The sequence below is a fragment of the Hermetia illucens genome, chromosome 6 (assembly GCF_905115235.1).
Source record: "Hermetia illucens chromosome 6, iHerIll2.2.curated.20191125, whole genome shotgun sequence".
NCBI classification, from domain to species: Eukaryota; Metazoa; Arthropoda; class Insecta; order Diptera; family Stratiomyidae; genus Hermetia; species Hermetia illucens.
In genome coordinates this window covers 25,400,149-25,423,794 of record NC_051854.1, presented here as the reverse complement: position 1 = coordinate 25,423,794, position 23,646 = coordinate 25,400,149, and the positions used below count along the sequence as shown (strand labels likewise).

The 23,646-nt window shown below is 44.7% G+C and overlaps 2 protein-coding genes and 1 non-coding gene across 5 annotated transcripts in view; 1 reads left to right on the top strand and 2 right to left on the bottom strand.

Annotated features, from left to right (window-relative positions):
* Positions 1–23,646, top strand: part of LOC119660306 (O-glucosyltransferase rumi homolog) — a 59,236-nt gene that overhangs the window by 2,883 nt on the left and 32,707 nt on the right. Inside the window, exons 4-5 of one of the 3 annotated variants that reach the window (XR_005250418.1) lie at positions 4,322–4,493; positions 14,073–14,208. Coding sequence is in view for 2 of the 3 variants with exons in the window: in XM_038068781.1 (XP_037924709.1) it covers positions 4,322–4,493; positions 9,397–9,851 (627 nt within the window). In the remaining variant the exon portion in view is untranslated. Of the gene's footprint in view, positions 1–4,321; positions 4,494–9,396; positions 9,888–14,072; positions 14,209–23,646 lie in introns of those variants that run through there. The other 2 variants (XM_038068781.1, XM_038068780.1) reach the window with 2 other exon arrangements.
* Positions 8,519–8,592, bottom strand: Trnan-guu. The gene has a single exon. It is a non-coding gene; the product is annotated as a tRNA-Asn (tRNA).
* LOC119660305 (mitochondrial chaperone BCS1) lies at positions 9,885–13,953 on the bottom strand. Its single transcript, XM_038068779.1, has 4 exons — positions 13,198–13,953; positions 12,791–13,142; positions 12,534–12,728; positions 9,885–10,182 (listed from the first exon to the last, which is right to left on the bottom strand). The coding sequence occupies exons 1-4, from the start codon at positions 13,658–13,660 to the stop codon at positions 9,909–9,911; spliced, it is 1,284 nt and encodes a 427-aa protein (XP_037924707.1). The 5' UTR covers positions 13,661–13,953; the 3' UTR covers positions 9,885–9,908.

The window sequence follows — 23,646 nt, the reverse complement described above, 5'->3', positions numbered from 1 at the left end:
CTCTACAAATTCAACACATGCCATATCAACAATCCTGTGGGAAAAGTTTGGTATTACGCATATGGCGGAGCAATACCAGGCACCCGGCCAGGATTCCGATTTAAAAAACCGGGGTTACTACACTGTTCAATCTCAGTAATCGTACGAAATAGCCGGTGCCCGCTGTCGGCAAAAAGTGTTGAGTAATTGTCGCAAGACTAAGGAGATAGCACGGAATTGCAAGCAGGCACGAATCCATGCTACAGCACTGGCCTCGTCGGAGCAGCCGAATGGAACACCGTTGAAAAAAGTTTCCTGGACGAACCAAGAGGTTGGAGCGAGTGTCCGGCTTCATTACTCCCTAGTTTACGTAAGCCAATCCAACCCGCATTGCGGTTTTCTCTATCCCGTCCAACGAAAACTCCACGAAAACTGCACGGTGCCGCCCGCCCGTTTCTTGTAGAGTATGCACGGTCGCAAAGGAGTGTTTTACTTAATTCACTTGATTGGCTCCTGTGGCGTGCGTAAAATTCTACGTTTCGAGTGAGTAAACAGCTGAGGTGTGAGTGCTCTAATTGGATCATCGGAACTCAGCTTAGAATTGCCAATATGCATTGTGAGGAAAATACGATTACTCACCTGCTTTGTTCGCTTGCCTTATAACGACCTAGTTGCCTGCTCCTCGCATACCCTAACCCAAAGAATGTTCAGTGTCCGTCCATTGAATTGGATATCGAAATCGAATCCCAGAAATCAGGCCGCCCCCCTTCGACTCCGCGCCAGAAGATCAGACGGAAAATTGGATCCGCTTTCTTCATTTATTTGCTATATTATTATTGAAGTAAAACACGTCCTGCCGCAAGAGTTGTCGCTACCTTTTTTCTTTTAACTGGGTTCGTGATCTATGTTGTTTTTACGTCCGCTCTCTTTCAGGTTTCTCCTGGTCTGAGTTGGTAGGTGTTTCTCCACTACAGTACTCCGCTAAAAAATTGGTTGATAATGACGCGCGAGAGGAAGGGTCTCGCGGGCGAAACGGCGGTTAGGATCTCATCGTTTTGGCTGCGAAACCCGGAGGCGTGGTTCCTCCAGTTGGAGGAGAATTCACGCTGGCGCGTGTCACGACAAACACCACTAAATTCAACCAGGCGTTGATCAGCCTGAACGAGGAATCCGTTGCGTTCGTCGCCGGCGTGCTGAGCGAGTGCTCTTATACCTGACTGAAGGACTAGCTCATCAGGCGCCTGTCGGTAAGTGAGACAGTCAAGCTGAATCGCTTACTGACAGATCCAACACTTTGCGACCACACACCCAGCGAACTGTTTCGGGAAATGAAGCAGCTGGTTGGGAACGAGATTGGTTTGGAGCTCCTAACGTCCTTGTGGCGGGCACGCAGACCACCTTAGCGAATGCCGACGCCGGTTCTCTGGAGGCGTTGGCCGTCACTGCGGACAAGATTCACAAGGTGCACGCGCGCGTTGTGGCTGCGGAGGTGTCTCGTGTGCCACATTGTCAATGTGGCCACACTGACGGCGGCGGTGAATGGTTTGCGTTTAGGAAAGCGGTCGCGAACTTGTTCAACGATTACCTGGAAGAATGGGCGTTCGGATAGCCTCACGCCGCGGTGCGCATCGAACTCCGGAGTGTGCTGGTACCTTCTTAGGTTTACAGATAAAGCCACGAAATGTACCAGCTATGTACTTTTCGTGCGACATCAATAACTGAGTTCGCTGGGGGCGCGTGATAGTATACGACTCCCTTAGTGGGGGCAATTATCTGGTAGGCACAGGTGCGGAAGTCTCGCTCCTTCTCGTCTCTAGACTCCAGGAGCTATTTCCTCAGCAGCTGAAATTAGCGACAGCAAACTCCACGTTCATCGCAATTTACGACGTGAGTCTTGGCTTGAGTCGGATTTTTCGTGGCGCTTCATTTTGGTGGACATCAACGCGGATTTCCTGTGCCACTATGGAGTGCTAGTGGATCAACATAATAGGTTCCTCATTGACCCCACAACTTCCCTTAGGTCATCAGGAAAAATCTCATTCTACTCAACCAGCACTCTATCGTTTTTGAAATCGTTGCTAACCCACGTACAAAAGTACCGCAACATCAATGCAGAGCGTAGTCTCTCTAAGCCGGTTAAGCATGATGTTCAGTACCACATCAATACTCCCCGATCTTTTCTAAGGTGTGTCCATTACCACCGTAAAAACTCGCAGTTGCGCGGAAAGGGTTCGAAAAACTTCTTACAAGGATATTTGCAAACCTTCAGATAGTTGTTGGTCTTCACCACTTCACATGGTGCCTTAACCTAATGGCGACTACAGACGTTTAAATGCTTAAATGATTCCAGACCGGTACCCTATTCCGCTCATCCACGTATCTGCTCAACCTTACACTTAGTCAAGGCATACTATCAAATCCCTGTAGCTCTCGAAGACATTCCGAAAACAGCAATACGCACACCTTTCGAACTCCTCGAGTTAGTATGACTTTTGGACTTAACGTAGCGCAAACCTTTCATAGATTCATCCACTCTGTGCTGCGGAATCTCCACTTCTGTTTCTTATATTTGGATGATATCCCGTTCCTGGACTTAAAAATAATCCGGGAAAGAGAGAATTTTGAATTCGACATTTACAGGAAACCGACTCAAACACAGCGAACCATCACACCTTAAACTACGATTTCCACCACAAGATGGGGGCATACAATTTCATGATTTATAGAATGGTCACAACACCGCTCAATGAGGAGAGAATAAAAAAGGGAACGAACCACATTCTGGACACGGTCAAGAAAAGCGGATAAAAAAAACTACGCCAAACCTCAAAACAGCAACTTTCGACACTCCTCCAGGGGCCAAACACAGAACCAAGGCAATGGGTAACATTAACTAATTCGGGTTTGACGTAGATAATCAAAATGCAACTACATAAACGTGGATTCCCGGTCACCTCGACCACTAGATGATACTTACTGGGGACCTGGGTACAACCAGTTAAGAGTCTGCCGAAAAAAGCGGCATTTATAAGATTTCCTGCCCAGACTGCGACATGATTTATGTAGGGCACACAAAACGGTTATTCCACACCAGGGTGTTAGAAGCCATAAAGAAGGCCCTAATCCGCAAAAAATAGGAGCAACACACACATAAAGTCCGCGGTTTCCAGACAGATAATAGAGCCAGGAAACTATTTGTCGTTGAACAACATCAATATTTTGTAGGAAGTGGACGACGCTAGGAAACTAGACTCCTACGAAAGCCTCACCATTTCGAAAATTCCCTTCGGTAAAAGACTAAACACGGACGTGGGCAACATGTTTTCTACTTTATTGGAACTTTTAGGGAAAACTAGAAATTAACATAATTACAGGAATAGCTTTAAAAACCCAAATCATAATAGAAAATTTTCGGAATATAAAATACTGAAGAAGTTGGTCCCCGAAATACGTATTTATACATTTCAAAATACTATTGGCCAATAAACTTCAAAGTCAAATCTTTCACTTAAAATTTCGGCTAACTAACTACCTCCTAAGTCGAAACATTAGAGCGTTTGAGTAAACCATTACCATAAATAAACATAAAAGCTATAAATTTATTTTGAATATATGGATATGGATAAATCGATCTTATGGGAGGGTTCATTAGACAATGTCATCTTCCCTCATGAGCCTCATCTACAGTGATGACATTTGCTTGCTGTCTCACCGAGTCGTGGACCTTGGCCAAATGGCTCGGGATGTGGAAAAAAGGCAGGTAGAATCTGATCAAAAATAAACACAAATAGAACCAGAACCAGTTCTCAGTCGTCTGACGGGTCTTTGTACTGTTCGTGTTTGGGATACATCGAGGCGATCGAGCCTAGATAGATAGCGTTGTGTCTGCCAACGACGGCACCGAGTTTGATATCGCTCAACAAATTAACAGCGCGAAATCCATATCCGCTGTTTTGTCCAAAATATGAAAATGCGTCTATATAAATACCAACATAAACTTGAGGCTATTCTGTGGCGTCATAAGGGAGTAGTTCATTAAAGGTGACCGCCACTATTAATCGAAAGCTATAGGCTTTGATCAATTTATGTCTGCATTTGTCACCGGGGTATTCGGGGCAGATATCCGTGGCCGTATTGATGTTCATTAGTTTTATCGCCGGTTTTGCGTTAATGCTAATTTGATAGAAATGAAATTTCTGTTCGCACTCGTATCTACTAAAAAGGTCTCAAATTTGACCGCCAGGTATGGACGCACATAATGCGACTTAATCTTATTGCGAGCATATGATCCCGTATGAATTACACAATTGAACTAAAATAAATATCATTTCGTCTATCTTAGAATAACACTACGCAGCGTGAAATGGAAATTCGCTACAATCAAAATTGGGAAGAGGCCAAACTGGACCAATTTAAATATCAATTAGAACAAGAAGAAAGTCAAAATTACCTTCAGTATGATCGATACAAATCATTACTAATCAGAGAAGAAGAGGCTGCCAAACATTTGATTGGTAAGTACTCTCCTGAATTATGTACCCTCATTTCGATTGAACCCGTTGGAATTGGAATCCATGGTGGAGTTAAACGACTACTTCGTCTTTTTATTTGAATTTCATAGTTCACAAGATGTTGCTCCCGTTTGATATGTGCATATGCTCTCTTTTGGAGGATACTTTTTGATATTTCTACATCTCGTCCGGTATTCTCTTAATCTAAAGTTCCTCGCGATTCTATACTGACTCTTTTCTTTTTTATCACTTTGTAATATTAGGAGTTTTAATTAACCATCGACTGACAGCAAATGTGGTTGATCCTTTCATAGTGATGTCTCGATGATTGCCACCCAATCGCATCACCTACATTCATATTCACCCAACTATTCTTGTTTCGTGTCACTGTTGGCTTTCAACAGCGGTGAAAGCTCGTCTAGTGGAATCATTTCCGTCTTTCTATATGCATATGAGGCATGTTTCCAGGTCCTCCAGTTTGCATGCATCCTTTTTACTGCCCATGCACATATATGTACATAGATATCGTCTGTCTGCATTTCCTGAATCTGGGCCGCCTCCCCGTTCCAACAAGGTATCGCACACAGCAATCCCCCAAATTTTGCATTTTTATGACCCGGGGGTCGTGGAAATTTTTAATTTTCCTCGATTTCGGACAGCCTCATTTATTAAAAATTAACAAAGAAGATCTTTTTTATTGATGTATATTGTTCTGTAGCCTCGTTTAATTATGTCAATAAAAAGTTTCAGTTCAAAAAGAAAATATCAATAACCCAACTTTTACAATTAAAAAACTAACCGCCTTCGATCATAAGGTACATTTTTCAAAATCATAAATACGGCGCTCTATGACTTAACAACGCTTCCAATGTCCTAAGACGAGTTCCTTTCAAAGTTTTTTTTAAACCTTGGGAACAAAAAGAAGATCGCGCGTCGAATCTTATTACACAATCGTTTGAGTTCTTCACAGTAAAACTCTATTGTTGTTTGTTTTTGTAGTCCGGCCAAAGAACACAATGAACATAATCTTGATTCGCGATTGGATCATATCTGCCCTTCGTCCCCTGTTATCACTCTGTCCCCCTTACCTCCTGCCTATTGTCTGAAACAGGCACAGACAATTTTACCTGAAGCAAGGACAGTTATTGATTTGTCTGTTTTCTGACCTAAACATTTGACCGGCTCAGACGCAGCAATTTGTCTGTCTGTTGTCTGAAACAGGAACAACCATGTTTTTATGGCTGAAAGTTGAAATCAGGGAAAGATACTGCCGAGCCAAGTTCCAGCAGATTGTAAGGTTCTTATTCGCTAAAACCAACTAACACTACCTCCACTCTCCCCTCCTCCCGCGGAACAATTGCAAAGCAGGAGGATTGCGCTTCAAGCGATGTTGCCTTTTGCCTGCCAAACTATGCCTGAATCTTCGTTATTGGAGGTTTGACAATTTTCCAGTTTTCCTCCAACAGGCGAAATGTTGAATTTCGCCTACAATGCTTTCAGGACCAATGCTCTCCCTGTGCACGGTTGTCCGGCCAGAAGAACATGGTATGCGTTAGGCTTGAAGTGTACAATTATATTTAGAACGAAAAGGAGAATCATCCAGACTATATCGATACAGAGACTTTCTGTAGCTACCATGCCTAGCAGAAAATGTGTCAGGTGGTAATGAATTTTACTGATTCGTGACTGAGTTCACCCTTTAATACGTCTAAGCGCCGTTGTCACATTTTTCATCATATTTTGTCGTGTTGCTCTTCGGAGTTCCGCATATTTTCCAGGTAGATTCATTTTGCTTTTCCGGTACAATTAGCGCGCCTTACTTACCAGAAGACCCATGAGGGCCATGCCTGCAATAAAAAAACGTTGCCTAGAATGAGGTTGCCCTGAAATCACAGCACACTAGGCTATGTTTACCCTTTTATGATAGTTCTCACACGCTTATGATTCTCCCCACACTCGCCCGGCCACAAATAATCCGTGACTAACTCAGACCTCCAATGTTGGTCATCATCCATGCCAACGATATGCTAGTATTTTCTGCTTTCTCATAACATAGTCCAAATGTTCCTTCGAATTAATTTTCACTTCAATCGTTATCGCTATTCGTATTACTTTTCCTACGGTTGTTGATCAAGACCGCATCCTTTTGTTCTGCTAGGTTAAACTTGATCAACTCCAGGCGTGCACTTCTTCCTTTTCAGCTTATTATTGCAGTGTCCAGTTGCCGTAAGACTACCCCACACTTCTTGAGTTACCTTTCTTCCTACGACCGGGAAGAACTACTTTTAGTACACATATCTCAATCAGGCAGATAAGTCAGCCAGGGTGGTTTTAACAACCAGCTTAAAGCGGCGGTACTGGGAAACGGATCCAACCGGGGGACTTTATTATTCTTTACCCTCTGACAGATCTTCCTCCCCTGTTACCGCAGGTATAGTGAAGATATCAAGCGTTTGTATTTTTTTTGTGGTGCCGTCACTCTAATGAGGTGTTGGCAGATAAGCTATGGAGTTCACCGACTAAACTTCTTCATCCCTGTATGTTCTTTGAAGCATTCCCGCTTTCTAGTGCGTACCACCTGCTTAGGCCTACTCCGGAAAATTCGCGTATATTTTATTTTTTGCCCCATCTTCTTGTTCAATAGCATGCAGCCCGTAACTAACGAATTTCATCATCTCACCAAAAAATTAACGGCATATCGGTAAAAATATGCCGCTTCCACATGGCAACGTAGCATGCTTTCATTATGTTCTACCTTTTCTGAAATCGCACTTAAGAAATGGTCGCCTTCCAATAGTACTTCTATGAACGCATCTCGCTCAAATGCTTTCACGGATCAACCCTGATTTACAACATTTTGCCAGGTGGTAGCTGTGATTGTTGCTGGTATGTTACTCACATACGTAAGATCGACTATTAAGCCCAACCCCCAAAGAATTTTGAATTTTCGCTTCTGAACCACCAGTACACTTACCATTTCCTATCCCTATTTCTGCCTCGACAAATCCTTTCGAGCTCAACGTGATTCGCTAATGTGAACTGGCTATCGTCCAGCTGTTCGAAAGGCAGAGATCTTGAACAGCTCACCGGAGGATTTTGATGAACATTGGGCCGTCATTAAAAACTTTTGTTTCTCAGGCGCAGGTCAAGTTGTCGGCCACGTCCCCAAGGGGTGCCATAAGATCTGACTGACTGCGGAATATGGAGAATCACGAAACTACAGCTCTTATTGCCGCTGCTAGTGGTGTCGAACGTGATGCACTTGGACTCGCGTAGCGCGGCAAATCTCGGGACATGCACCGTGACAAAAAGGAATTTATTATTGTGGTGATGCTGACAATAATCTATCGCATCATGAAAGAATTTCTAGGTGGTCATGATTACTTTGATTTTCCGTACAAAATGATGACCGATGGCTAGCCATGTTGATACGGGCTGCTCATACAAACATAAATAAAATCATCATGGACCTAATGGGCTCAAATGCGGCAAAGCCGTTTGGCTGGACCGTCCCCTCGGGGGACTATTCCTTGCAGTTTCTGCAGTTGTTATTATGCTTCCACTATCTGCAAATCCTGCGAATCCGAGTCCTTTCCCAATTAGTTAAAGAAGGAGATATGATGGCTAAGGTTTCGAAGAAGAACATTCGACTTGATTGGGAAAATAGAGGGTATTTACTTGGTTCCTTCTGCCGCGAAAATATTAGCTAAAATTCTCCTCCGCTTCGTCGACATAGAGCAGGCTGGTGTCCGTTTTGGATCCTCCTACACTGACTGCATCAACACCTTGTGGTTCATTGTAATAGAGTGCGCAGTGCTCAAACATCCGCCTCACCCGCTCTTCATTGACTTGGAGAAAGCTTTCAATAGCGTCAAGGGAAGTGCATCTGAAATGTTCTGAACTGAGAAAAAGTGCTGTTTTTATCATTGCTTTATACAAATGACGGAGATACGTAGATTTGCGATTTTTCGTTTGTTAAAATTGATAATCTTTAAAGTAATTCTTATATTACAATTGAAACAAAAAGTCGCCCCCGGGTGGGCTCGAACCACCAACCTTTCGGTTAACAGCCGAACGCGCTAGCCAATTGCGCCACGGAGGCATATATGAGTAGGGAGATAACCAATAATACTGACTTAATATTAGGGGATTCCCCTAAAAGGTAATGGGATCTAAAAGTTTGTAGCGGAACTGAATTATACATAATTCTATGCTTGATTAATGTCGTATTCTGTGTTAGTTTGTATATTTTAAATATGATAAATGCAGCGCGTACGGAAGAGTGCTTTAGAAATGCACTTAGCTTAGAACAGTGGAGGAAACGTATAGGCTTCTAGGAAAGACCTGAAGGAAACTGAAGCATATTTCCCGCCGCATTCGCAAAATTGAGGGATAATGGCAACCAGTAATGATGCGAAGCAGAACAGAGTTCGTCATCAAAGGGCTGTTGGTAATAACAGAATTGACTGACTTTATAGCCACTTTCCTTCCCCCACTCCAAACCAAAATCAGTTTCCTTGCTAACCAGTGATGAGATTCGCAGCAGTCTTTAAATCTTCCTAGAAGGTGATGAAGTCCTCTTCCTCTACATTAGCGGTTTTCCCTAAGGCATTATTGATAACAATTAGAAAATTGAAAAGTTTTCAGAAAACGTTAGGACAGACGACCATGCTCGCCGTGAAACTATTTATGTCATGAAATGCGCTACACTTTGCGACTTGAGACGTGGATCGAATGTAAAGTAAATCTCACATATTATTTCAATGCCCCAACGGCCCTAGAAAGCTCAGCTTTCAACTCTGAGGTTGCCTTGTTTCGATCCTCCAAACTATCAATGCGCCTTTAATTCACCTTTGATATTTATCTCATCAAATCTTCCCAATTAATCGCCACCCCTCAATTCCAGATTGCTACCAAGCAAAAATCGCGTTTCTTGAAGATAATTTAGAATATTGGACCGGAGAATATGAGCGTCAAATGGAGAATGTCACGACTGATATTCATCTGACCCAAGATTGGATTAGCGAGCTAGAGAAAAAAATTGCTGGCCAAGAACAAACATACAAAAACTACGAAGACGATGTGGAAAAATTCTTTTTGAAACGACGAAAAATTCGATGTGCTCGTAGAATTCAAAGCTGGTGGCGAGGGGTATTAGCGGAGAAAGCGACGAAAAGAAAAGCAACTCCTAGGAACAGAAAGAAGAGTCCTAGAAAGAAAGCGTCGCCGATTCCCGGAAACCCTGAAAAAATTGGAAATGAAGAGCATGCTCCTTTAGTCGTCGAAGAACAATCATCTCGACGAAAAAAACGGCCAGGATTGAACACAAGGAGTACTAAGAAGAAAATAGCCAAGAATTAACCTTTTACGAAATGAAACTCAAGAACACAAAAATTAAAGTTAGAAATTCATATGTATTCAACGAACTGGACCATCATTCCATATATCTTCTATGCTATCAATCACTAATTGCTGGTCAGACATTTTGTGCACCATGAAGTATCCTTGCACTTGAGCGGGGCTCACTGGTTTATTATATGTCGCGACCTTTTCAGCGAAGATTGAAGCCTTTTGAATACACTCCGGACCATTATAGAACCGTTTGTACATTTCTTCGAGTTGATATTTGCTGCAATGTCCAATGTATTCTTTCATGTCAACACGTCCTGGGCGGATTAGTGCCGGGTCAAGCCTGAAATTAAAAGAAAATGAAAAAAATTAAATTATTATGGTTGAAACATATAAATCATTGGTAGTAAATGTGTTTGGAACTGAAATCTTGAATTTGGTGTACTCTAGGCAATGTGCAGAGATTCCAGATTTACAGAAACATATTCATCTTTCAATATCAACGCGCAACAAGTGTTCAGAGCTTGCCTTAGTAAACCCTCGAGCATCGATGTCTACCAATTCGATATAACTAGCAGCCATCTGGCGTCCCTGCGTATGTCATCACTCCATCCGTGCCAGAATGTTTCCTACCTCCTTTTTCTACCTTAAACATTTCCACTATAAACTTTCAGGGCTGAATCATCTGTTGGCGCAACAGTCCAATTGGATCAGGACCACGACAGGATTACAGTACCCTGTAGGAGGCAATGTGGTCAGCATTGCGCTCGCCCGAGATTATTAGCCTGATTTGGGTCAGATACTCATTCACAGCTGAGTTGACGTCCGTCTCTTCTCCCTTCGAACACTCCTTTTAAGTGTCCGTGTGTCGGCCATACGTTGTAACTTCCGAAATTTGATTCTTTCGGAGACTTCAGGGTTGTCGAATATTTGTTAAAACTTATGATTGAAACTGATTTGCCATTGAACGTCCTCCCATTTCTTCTTCTTCAGATTTTGTTTCGTTCTGAGGCGGAGTCCGCTCTTCTTGATTGGTGGCGCAATTTTGCTTGATTGACTGGAGATACCAGACTCTCAAATCAATTTCGACGGTATCAAGCCGGCCTTTTGTCCGTTTCCTATCGACTTCAATGTTCAGACCAATTTTGACAAGTGAATTCTTGTCAGTGCGAATTACAAGGCCGTACCATCGAAGACGCCTCTCGAAATTTGTCCACGATCGGTGCAAGCCGATATCCTGGATTTCCTCATTTCGAATATGATCATGGTGCGATACTCTACGCAACATCTTCATATTCATTACCGCGAAGCGCCGTTCATTATCTTTTATAGTCGGCCGACACTCAAAACCGTTGGCTCTTACGTCTGCAGCCAACTTTCGTATAACCTGTTCCAGTGGTAGATTAAACAGTAGAGGTGCAAACTTGTTTCATTACTTTTATCTGACGTTTGGTACAAAAGCATATGTTAGGCTACTATCGACTCTGTTCTGTGCTATTGTGTAAGGCTTTGTCATTCTGGTGAGGAGGGGGAACGCCGAGTTGGTGCACGCCGGCAAGTAGCGTCAACCATTTCGAACGCAATGTACTGATGATCACTTGCCGAGAAGTCTTCTACGACTCGCCACCAGTCCACCGAGGATGCCAAAGATTCCGACGCAAAACGTATATCAGGGATGCTTCCTTCGCAGCCTGGGCGTCGGAACATTGGCGCGGATTCGATGTTTAAAACTACGAGCTCGGTTCTCGCCATTATTTCGAGGATTCGTTTCCCTCTGGAGTCTGGCTGAGGCATGCCCCATTCAAGGGCCCTAGCATTAAAGTCACCTACAAGGATTTGCTCTTCCGTGCCCGAAACAGCGTCCTCCAGAGCATGCCGAAAGTCCAGCATCGTTTCATTCGAGCACAATAGTTCTTTAAGGATACGGTGTAACTTCCCCTTAACAGAATAATAATCGTCTCATTCGGCGTTAGGTAAACGCTAAAAAAATGTATCCTTAAACACCGAATTCAGACAAAGCCGTTCCCTCGGCCTTTGGCGCTACGAAATCGAACGTCGTCCCGAACCCAGATGGCAGCGGTACTCGATAAGTGGAGATGTCATGAAACCGGGTTCCTATTTCGGTATTGCTCGCTGATTAGCACTAGATCAGCTTTTACTTCCGCAGCAAACTGCATTAGCAACTGATGAGCGGCTGCATTCCGATGCATGTTAATTTGTTGGATGCGGATCATGCTAGTCACATCCTAGCCTTTTCTAGTCCCCCCCTAAAGATTGGACACTGCCTCGAAACCTTAGTGTGTAGAACGTGTTCACCAGATGCGCTACGATCCTTGCAGAGAACGCAATTTTCGCTTTCGTTGCAGGTTTTTGCTTGGTGACCTACCTGAACACATCTACGGCATGCTGTCCTCCTGTCGGGTCCCTTGAAAGTTGCTGACGTGTGTCCATAGTTCAGAAATTTTCCAGATCTTAGAACTCAATGAAGTTGCTAATTTAGTTACATTAACCTGCCATGTTTAGCGCGTTACAAGTCACGCCACAGATCACTCACAAATATCATAATTTTTTGGAATTCTTGCTATCGTTGCTGCAACTTAAGTGGACAACCGGAACTTGCCGCAACGCATCATACCTTATTTTACCTGAGAGTTCGAAAATACAGTACATCCACCCCTAACGTATGGAACTCACCTTTCCAAATAGTTTGTAGTCATGAAGACGATTCTCGCTTCGGTTGAAGCGACCCCGTCTAGGCAGTTCAGGAGGCCACTGAATGTTACGCGGTTCAATCCTTCATAGGCGGCCTTTTGCTGCGTCGTATCTTCTCTAGACAGAAAAGCGGCGTCGATATCTTCCAATAGGATGATCGTCTGTTCAGGAGCCACACTATTATGGAGAAAAACAAACTCAAATTGATCTTATGGGAATGGATGTAATTGGGAGCTTACTTCATCAAATGATTCAAACGGTCATCGGTCAGTCCTCGCTCTGATAAGTTCAACAGGCAGATTCCATACTCGAGTTCGCCAGCCAGGGCTGTGATATAGCTCGATTTTCCGCAGCCTGGCGGTCCGTATAGAAGGTACCCTCGTCTGTAAGGTATCCCCCGATCCGCATACCACTTAGGATTATCGATAAAGTCGCGACAGTCACTTAGAATTCGATGGGACACTCCCCGATCCAGCACCACTGACTCTATTGGTCGTCGCTTCCGGGGATGACCGAACGGCCGCCACTCGGCACCCATTGCCGTGTACATGATAGTTTTCCCTTCAGTCTCTTTCAGAGCCAATTGCCTGGCTGAGTAGGGGATGTAAGTGAAGTTTATTGCAAATCTCAACTGGAATCGTCTTACCTTCCTCGAGAATGTTGAAGTACATTTCTTTGTTTCGGCCGAACGCCGTCAGTGTAACCGACTCCCACGGGACGCCCATATGTAAGTCGAGTGTTTGTTGCTCTCTGGTGCGTTCGACTTTTATCCACATGCCCTTGTAGCGCATAATGTGCGTGCCAATGCTAGGAATGAAGTCGTACCTGGTCTTCACATGCCCCGTCTCCTTCTGAATGAAAGAGGTTTCGACGCTAAGATGTTGGGTTTGACGAGCGCCTTTTTGTGTAATCCACTGCAGCAGCCACTGGTAGGATTTATCGCGACAAGGAACCTCTAATGTGATCATGTAGTTTCGGCGGAAGAATATTAGAGCTCCTTGCAGGCCTTTACGTAATATTGCGGCACTTGCACCCAGGCCGAAAAGCCCGAAACCGGCTCCAAAGTATGGATTGTCGGATAGAGCGGATATATACTCCGTGATCGTCATTTTGTTTATGTGTGACTAGGAAACTATATTCTAATAGGACTTTCCTCAATTCTCTCGATTACCTCAAACACTGACTACACAAGAAGGGTTAAGTGTCTAACATACTGGCGGGATTTTACACAAAATTCGTCAATGATATCTTCATTCCCCAGTCAAACGTAATGCTTTTCTAGGTCTGCCGCATACTCCGTTCGTGAAACAACACTTTCTATTCTATTTTATCGCGAAAATTAACTTTCAATTAGGAAATCGCTAAACTACGAAACATGTTTTGCTCCCCAGATGGTGGAACATATGATCTTGACGTCTACGATATTTTCAGAATATCGAGACACTCTGCCTTTTGCAAATGGCAACGCTGAAGAAGTAGAACGCCGGCCGCTTGTCAAAAATTTGTTTATCATCGTTTCAGGTTGGGACTCGAGAAATGGGCGGAATTTGCTCGGTTTTGTTGTTTTTGGTTTTGTTTGGATATTCAAACTCAAATGAACAGTGTACGGCGTCGGAAAAGTGTTCGGGACAACCAGCAGCCAATAAATACAGCGAAGGTAAGTCTTTTCTGCATGCTTCCCACTAACTATTGGCGAAATTATTTTCCTTCATTTGTTTAATTAAGTTAACACTTTAGTTATTGTTCATGTGCTTTCTGGTTTGGGAATACTAACAACTAATAATCTCATAAACGAATGTGTAATTAAGGAGAACATGCCGAGTAGCATCGTGCCCGATTCAATTTTCCGCTTTGTTTCGCTTCCCTATCCCTTGCCAACTGATTCCAGCATTAAATTCTAGAAAGTTCTCCAAAGAGAGGTCTCCCTTTTGCGAAGAAAGCAAAGTCGACGCCGCTCTCATTTTCAATAGCAGAAACGGAGAACATACTAGTATTCCAATAAAAATTATCTATTAAAGCACTAAGCCACGTTCCAACACTTCGCTGGGCTGGGCAATATGGGTGTCACCACCTTGCGCAGGAAGAAGTTGGTCATTACGGACACAACTATTTTCTTCGAAGTTGTTTGAATTGGTTTCCCCTTCCTTCTTCCGCTGCTCTTCAAGCGACTATGCTTTCCGGTCTATGACCTTTCCTTCCGTCATCATCAACGGCGCAACAACCGGTATCCGGCCCAGGCATGCCTTAATAAGGAACTCCAGACATCTCGGTTTGGCGCCGAGGTCCACCAATTCGATATCCCTAAAAGCTGTCTGGCGTCCTGGCCTAGACCATCGCTCCATCTTAAGCAGGGTCTGCCTCGTCTTCTTTTTCTACCATAGATATTGCCCTTATAGACTTTCCGGGTGGGATCATCCTCATCCATACGGATTAAGTGACCCGCCCACCGTAACCTATTGAGCCGGATTTTATCCACAACTGGACGGTCATGGTATCGCTCACAGATTTCGTCATTGTGTAGGCTACAGAATCGTCCATCCTCATGTAGGGGGTCAAAAATTCTTCGGAGGATTCTTCAATAAACGCGGCCAAGAGTTCGCAATTTTTCTTGCTAAGAACCTCAGTTTCCGAGGAATACATGAGGACTGGCAAGATCATAGTCTTGTACAGTAAGAGCTTTGACCCTATGGTGACACGTTTCGAGCGGAACAGTTTTTGTAAGCTGGAATAGGCTCTGTTGGCTGACAACAACCAAGCGCAGGTTTCATCATCGTAGTTGTTATCGGTTGTGATTTTCGGCCCTAGATAGGAGAAATTATCAACGCTCTCAAAGTTGTATTCTCCTATCCTTATTCTTCCCGTTTGACCAGTGCGGTTTGATGTTGCTGGTCGGTTAGTTTTCGGTGTTGACGTTGCAGCCCACGACCTCGCGCCGCCTGCTCGATCTGGATGAAGATAGTTTGTACGTCTCGGGTTGCTCTAGTTCTAGTTGGGTGGACTTAAAGAGGATCGTACCTCTTGCATTTACCTCAGCATCACGGATCACTTTCTTAATGATAGGGCATCCCCTTGTCGTAGACCGTTGTTGATGTCGAATGGTCTTGAGAGTGATCCTGCTGCTTTTATCTGGCCTCGCACATTGGTCAGGGTCAGCCTAGTCAGTCTTTTCAGTTTCGTCGCATTGATTCGCTGTCCCATACCTTGAGCATCAGTCGCCTCCATATTTAACCAATTCGGCTGTAATTCCATTGACTCCTGGCGACTTATGATTTTTCAGCCGATGAATTGCACGGACTGTTTCTCCTATACTTGGTGGGGTATTTTTCCGTCGTCTTCAATGGCGTTGGCGGGATCTGCAACTCCCCGATGTTCTACTTGCTCAGTAACTCATCAAAGTACTCAACCCATCCCTCCAATATGCCCATTCTGTCGGAAATCAGATTTCCCTCTTTGTCTCGGCAGGATGAGCATCGAGGTGTATAAGGCTTTATCATGCTGACTTGTTGGTAAAACTTGCGCGCCTGGTGCGGTTGCTCCCTGTACTTTTCTAGTTCAGAGACTTGTTGGTTCTCCCAGGCTTCCTTTTTCCGTCTGTGAAGTCGCTTCCCCGCTCGACGGAGTTCGTGATAACTCTCTGCGCGTGCCCGCGTTATTTGAGAATGCAACATTACTCTGTATGCGGCATTCTTCCGTTCCACTGCTAGCTTACATTCATCGTCAAACCAGCCGTTCCGACTCCTTTTGCGGCTGGGGCCAAGTATCCTTGTGGCCGTATCAATGATAACGTGGTTGTGAAGATCATTTGTTAATGCTTCATCTCCAGGTCCTCTGTTGACTGCGGTTATTGCGGCATCCATTTCCCTCTTATAGGTGTTGCGGAGGGCTTTGTTGTGGATGGCTTCAGTGTTAACACGTGGTCAATTTGGTTGCAGTCTCCTCTGTAGGGGCGTGAACGTTAATGAGGCTTATATTTCTAAACTTGCCTCGCAAACACAGAGTGCATGCCGTTCGCTTATGTTTTCAAAACCGATAATAGCAAGTTTCATTTTATGGCTGACTAAGAAACCTACTCCGAGCACATGGTTTACTGGATGGCCATTATTATATATGGTGTAGCGGCTCTTCTCCATGAAACCAGTCCCTGTCCAACGCATCTCCTGTAACGCTGTTACATCAGCCCTATGTTGGGACAGGGTATCGGCTAGCTGTTCAGCAGCTTCATCTCTGTCAAGGGAGCGCACGTTGCATGAGAAAATGCGAAAATCGTTATTCCGTTGTCGTTGCCGGGTTCGTCGTTGTGTAATCCGCCCAGTCCGAGGCGCTTGTTGTGGCTTCGTAATAGGTTTTTTCCGTGTAGGGTTGTCAGCTCTACCCAACCTCCAACCTGGAGGACCAGTTGGTACAATTTGTCTCGTTTTTAGGCGCGGGAGATTCGCCTTCATCCTTCTCCGTCTGCAGCTTTTCGTTAAGAAAGCTCCCAGCGGTTACCACGTGGAGGCGGAGGTAGGGTTTGGTAGTAGAGCTGTTGGTGTTGGTTCAGCAGGCATTTCCCAGGTTTTATGCTCAATCATGGGTACCAATCCACGTTTCGCCCTGGGACCTATACTACCCCTTGACTACCTTTCCTTACGACGTCCGCCTGAATCTCTGATTTTATGGAATTCACTGCGTTGTATTTTTCCTCAGAGTTGAGCATTTGCATTTACTAATTGGCAATGGGACATAGAATATCAGAGAGGGCCTTATCAAGTTTGGCCAAGTTATCAAGGCCAAACTGGCTGGACTATCGTCAGAACCTTGAAAACACCAGCGATTTTGCGAAACTAAGATTCTGATCAAGGAATATACCGAGTTGATCCTTTCTTTAATAGTTGGAAGTTTCCTGGACGGAATCTCCTGGTGAGACCACGGATCTAATAGTCTTACATTCCCGCCAGCGAGAAGGTCTGTGAGTCGAATCCAGTTGGAAGTCGTGTAAATACACTCAAAGTCTTCCCTGTTTGTCGTAAAAGGCGACTGAAATGGATAGAAATTTGTGGGCTACCAACTTACAAATTTTGAAATTTTACTGCTACCGAAACGTTAACGGCTCCGGTTGGTTACTGACCTTATGGATTATGATTGGTTCCTGAAATGTGCGAGGGTCCTCAGGATGCTCGCTTTCTCCAACTTGAGCGGGGATTCCAGTGATATAAACTGGACGTTCTGGGAACACGCGAAGTATGATGGTGAGACTTTGGAAAGTAATCCTCTCCCTCTTGCGGCAATGAGCTTTTGTACTCGGGTTGCTTCTGACAACTACCGCAAGGCGTGCTCTCTTGACCTGGAAGCCGGTTTCTAAGCCTCTTTGGTATGGGCCAATGGTGTTCTGGTCGTATGGGGTTAGCGATCTAGCAAGATAGCGGAGAATTTCTTATAGATGATACTCAGTAACGTGATACCTTTATAATTGCTGCACTGTGTGATATCTCCCTTTTTATGGACAGATAATGCCTCGTTATCAGTCGTCAGGGATTGATTCGCTGTCTTACACCTTGAGCATAAGTTCATGAACCGCTTGGTATAATCGGTCACTTCCATATTTAACCAATTCGGCTGTAATTCCATCGGCACGGACTGTTTCTTCTATTCTCTATTCTTCTATCTATATACCCATTCTGTCGAAATTAGATTTGCCTCTTTGTCTCGGCAGGATGACCATCGAGGTGTATAAGGTGCGGTTGCTCCCTGTATTTCTCAAGTTCATAGACCTGCTGGTTCTCCCAGGTTTCCTTTTTCCGTCGGTGAAGTCGCTTCTCGGCTCGGCGCAGTTCATGGTAAGTCTCCGCGCATGCCCGAGTTCTTTGAGAATGCAGCATTACTCAGTATGCAACATTCTTTCGTTCCAACTTGCATTCATCGTCGAACCAGCTGTTCCAACTTTTTTTGCGACTGGGGCCGGACATGTTTGTGGTCGTATAAATGATAACGTTCTTCGGGTGATTGTGAAGATCATTTGTTGATGCTTCATCTCCAGGATCTCTGTTGACTGCGGTTATTGCGGCATCCATTCCCCCTTATAAGATTTGCGGAGGGTTGTGCAGTGCATGGCTTCAGTATTAACTCTCACTTAATTGTCAGAGGATTCTGGGCAGTGTTGTTATTCGAGCCCGGAGCACTATGCCAATGAGATAGTGAACCGAGTCTATATTGCCAAGGGCGTGTATCTGAAGTATTCAACGCAGGAGAGCATTCCGAAGAAACTAATAGTTATTATCAGAGCGACATATGATGGTGCGGAATATAACGTGCTGCACCGAGGTAAAATTTCGGAGAATTTTGAGGTCCAAAGTGGAGGCCGGTGTCCGGATAGCTGAGTCGTTAGAGCGCAAGGCTGTCGTACGGAAGGGCGCGGTTCAAATCTCACTGGTGGCAGTGGGATTTGTATCGTGATTTGACGTCGGATACCAGTCGACTCAGCTGTGAATGAGTAGCTCCTCATCCTATAGTGCACCGTCACGGTCTTGAATGAAGTACTCTGACACGCTTCAAGGCCCTGATCCAATTGGATTGTTGCGCCAACGATTATTATTATTATAAATTGGAAGGCACCAGTTTTGCATCCTGTCAACGAAATTATTTCTTTTTGTTATCGGTGACATTCTTCATGCTGCTCTGTCCGGAAGACGTGGAGGAATTCAATGGACGATGAAAACTTTCCTCAAACACCTCGACTAAGCTGATGATATCTGTTTGCTCTCTCACGGTGTCATGGACCATGGTCAAATGGCTCTTAATTTAGAAAGAGACGCAAGTAGAGTTGTACGAGAGATAAACACCAACAAAAGCAAGGTTCTCAGTCTGATGGGTCATTGAAGTCATCAATCAATTTGAATATCTAGTATGCACCAAAATCAAGTTCAGACTGTTCGTGCTAGTGTTCTTTTATGGGAGTAACATGTGGAAAGTGAACTCCACTGTTACTCAAAAGCTGCAAATTTTCGTCAATACCTGTCTGCGTCGTGTCATCGGAGGACACTGGCTTCTATCTCAAACAAAGAACTTGGTGGGCGCCAGGTTTGCTACGCGGACGCACTGTGATCGGAAGACGGAAGTGACCGTGGAAAGACCACACTTTAAGGTGGCGCGACAATTGCATTGCGGGCTACGCCATGCAGCGAAATCCACTTTCGCTTGGACAAGAGCACTTGGCGCAGAAAAGTAGAGGATTGTGCGTAGGTGTAATTGACTTACTATACCCCAGCGAGGGGTGAATGGCAACCATATATATAAACAGCTTCGCATATAAACCTTCGTCCTCAGACATAATATAAGTTATGCTCCAGAAACAAGCAAGAAAACGTTGTGCCGTAACTTGTAGAGTTCTACCAAAATTGTGTTTCGTTCAGAGATGGATCGTATTCCTAGAGGCACGCGCACATAGTTGTTTTACCAAAAATGATCAGGCGTAGTCATGGATACGCCAAGGAATTTCGGTCAATACTTTCGTGTTTGAAATCCTAGGGCTCGTCCTAAACATCCAGTTAAAGACGATCACGGGGAGGTCACCCTTCTCCAAATCTCAGCACGCCTTTCTTAAAGTCAAATCTGTAGAAAGGGCCCTTCACAGGGCTAAGCGGCTGTTACACTACAGGCAACATATTTTAGTTTCCTTCCCGGATATAGATGGAACATTAAGCAACGTTACTACCAAAGCCATCAAGGAGATCTTAACCAGAATAAGTACTGATTGGATATTATTTATGCAGTAAGTGAACAGGAGGACGTCCCGGGTTGGACATCATTTCTTCGGTGCTCTGGTTGATAGTGATGAATGAAATTCATTGGATACGGGGTAGGAGCGAAATGAAGGTGCTGGCGGACGACGACTTAGTGATATATTTGTCAAGATATTTCCCTATGCTATTATTGAAAGTATGGAGGGCGCATCAGATGTGCTTGTGGGCTGCAAGATGCGGATTCACCATAAATCCAAAGCTATTCGAACTCAGCAGTAAATCTAAATGGACAAAGATTGTCACTTTTCGCCAATGACTTGTATAGCCTTCTACGCCTGCAACAGGCCTTGATGAAGCAATGGGGCCTCCAGTGGGAGAAGTGTACTGGGGTCCTGTCCGGCAGGCGCCCTGAATGTCTGCCTGCACCTCGTCCTTGCGGACCCCCACATTAAAAAAGCTTTAGTGTGCAGTGCTCTCTACGTGAGTGCGGATGCTAAGCAGTGAAGCTCCACGGCCATAGTGGCACCTAGACCAAGCACCTCGAAATGGGGCCCGCTGAGCCACAACCCGTGGCCTATGAATCTCTGTGGACAGAGGCCTCTAGAGGCACAATCTGCAGGATTGAGCTTGGACTTTACGTGGTGAATATCCTTGGGGGAAAAATACTTATGCACGAACGCAACCCTCCGCCACACCAATTTCTTTTCAATGGCTTTTTGGCTCCTAATCCAACAAAGGGCCACCTCCGAGTCAGTATACGCTATGGACCTGATAGGGATCGCTCCTAAGCTATTGCGCACATCTCTGTATAACTCCGCCAGAAGAACTACACTCTCCAATTCAAGCTTTGGAATGGTGCATGACCCGGAACTCATACTCGCTCGCGTTTTCAGTGGAGTCACACGTCCTCGAGCGGCGTGCAACCTTTACTGGCCTTCGTTCGACTATAGATTACTGCTGCATAGCCATCACCCGATGCATCACTAAACCCTATAAGTTCTATCTCTTCACCTTCGGAACTATGCACAATCCATCGTGGGATTCGAACCTCATTTAAGAATTTCAGTGAAGTTAAGACCTTTTCTAACGGGCCCTTGACTGGATCTTTAATAGTATCATCCCAGTCGTACCCGTCCTGACACAACCGCTGAATTTCGATTCTCAATTTCATCACGACTGGCAGTAACCAGCCGATTGGGTCATATATGGAAGCGACTATACTTAATATCCTTCTTTTAGTATATACAGCATTTAGCTTTGGATTAATGCTATAGAGAAAACAGTTTTCCTTGGGGTTATAATGTAAGCCAAGGATCTTGAGATCTTCTTTTTCTTCAGCCTTTGTCCCGTTCACAAGCGGGGTCGGCTCGTCGTGATCGGCTTCGCCATTTGGCTCTATCGGATGCCTGATCTGGGTGCAATCACGATGCTTTCAAATCCCCATCCAGCGTATCAAGCCACCGTTGCTTAGGTCTGCCTTTTGGTCGTTTACCATTTCACTTCGATGTTCAGACCAATCTTTGCAAGTGAATTCTCGTTTGCACGAATTGCGTGACCATACCATCGAAGACGCCTCTCTCGCAACTTTTCCACGATCGGTGCAACCCCATAACGATCGCGGATATCCTCATTTCGGATGTGATCTAAACGTGTGACGCCCCTAGTCCAACGGAGCATCTTCGTCTCCATTACCGCAAGACGCCGTTCATTGTCTTTTATGGTCGGCCAACACTCAGAACCATAGAGAGCGACTGGACGGACGACATTGCGGTAAATTTTAGATTTGAGACGTTCGTTGATACGTCGATCACAAAGGACACCAGTTGTGGAACGCCACTTCATCCAGGTTGCGTTAATGCGTGAAGCAATTTCATAACGCAGCTCTCCATTAGCTGATAGCGTTGACCCGAGGTATTTAAATCGCTCAGTTCTAGGCAGATCACTGCCGCTGACAGTAATTGTGCCTGTTTCATGGGGATCGGTCGTCAAAAATTCAGTTTTGTTTAAATTCAATCTGAGACCGTGTTGCATGAGGCGATCATTCCATTTTTGAACAAGTTGCTCGAGATCATTTTTGCTATCAGATGCTAGGAAAACATCATCTGCATAAAGCAGTGTGTAGGGCGCTGGACGTTGGATATCCCGTGTGACGGTGTCCATAACAAGGACAAAGAGGAGTGGTGAGAGGGCACTTCCTTGATGAACTCCAACAGAGACACGAAACGGTTTTGATACACCCGCCATACTTCGAACTTTACTTTTCGGATCGTGGTAGAGCAATTGAACCCAGCGCACGAGTTCTTCTGCTGCTAAGTGTTGTCGTAAAGCATACCAGATGAGTTCGCGTGGCACATGGTCGATCGCTTTCTCTAGATCCAGAAATGCAATGTAAAGAGGGCGATGCTTCTCACGGTGTTTCTCCATGAGTAACCATGCAGCGTGTATTGCGTCAGTAGTTCCGCAGTTTTTGACAAATCCGGCTTGATTCACGGTTATTTCTCGAGCTCTACGTAGGACTCTATTTGCTGGCTTTTATCAATGAACTGCAGAACTTCCTTCCTGTTAGTCGCCAATTTCGTTAATTGAAATTGATCTTTTGCTAAAGTCTCTCCGATTTTACGCAGAGTGACCTGCGCTTCCTTTATATTATATGCCTCGTAAAACAAGTCATCCATATAGAAGGCGTTGTTGATTATCCAGCGGATTTCGTCATCCGGAGCATTATCATCGGCCACCTGGTGGAGCCTACGGATGGCTTGCCAGGGGCGCAATCCAACCCGTAAGTCACAGTTTTCAGGAAATATTCCTTAATTGGGTCCTAAGGCTCAGCTCTCCAAAGGATCCTGAGTCTTAATTGATCCTCCGGTCTCAATTGAATCTGCCGATACATTTTAGTGATATTACTAGAATATGCATATTTAAATCGGCGTATTCTAGTGAGAATGTCGAAGATGTGATTTTGCATCTTTGGACCCGGATGGATTATCTGATTTAAGCTGACCCCATTTGCAGTCGGACTTGATGCGTTGAATACTAGCATTTTGCCCATCCAGAATGCCAGGGTGTTTCCCGCTCCCTTGCGGCTCAGGGCATCTTGTATCTCTGTGTGCGATGGGTTATTGAATGCTCCTTCGATATCCAAAAACGCACACAGTGCTATTTCTTTTGTTTCTATGGCATACCGTAGTACCTCTGCCAACTGATGCAGAACAGTTTCAGTTGACGGTCCTGCCCGGTAAGCGGCACCACTTTTGCCCGTCTCCTACCCCTTTGTATCTATCCCGGTGCTATGCTCCCCCTTACCACCCTCAAAAGAGACTCTGAGATAATTCCTGGGGCTCTCTAGGCCTAGCTTCTGAGTATACCTCTTTTGCTAG

Coding starts and splice junctions, on each gene's coding strand:
- LOC119660305 (XM_038068779.1), bottom strand. CDS start 13,660: ATGACGATCACGGAGTATATATCCGCTCTATCCGACAATCCATACTTT. Junction 13,143..13,197: donor CTTCAACATTCTCGAGGAAG/GTAAGACGATTC, acceptor TCCCCTACTCAG/CCAGGCAATTGGCTCTGAAA. Junction 12,729..12,790: donor CGTTTGAATCATTTGATGAA/GTAAGCTCCCAA, acceptor TCTCCATAATAG/TGTGGCTCCTGAACAGACGA.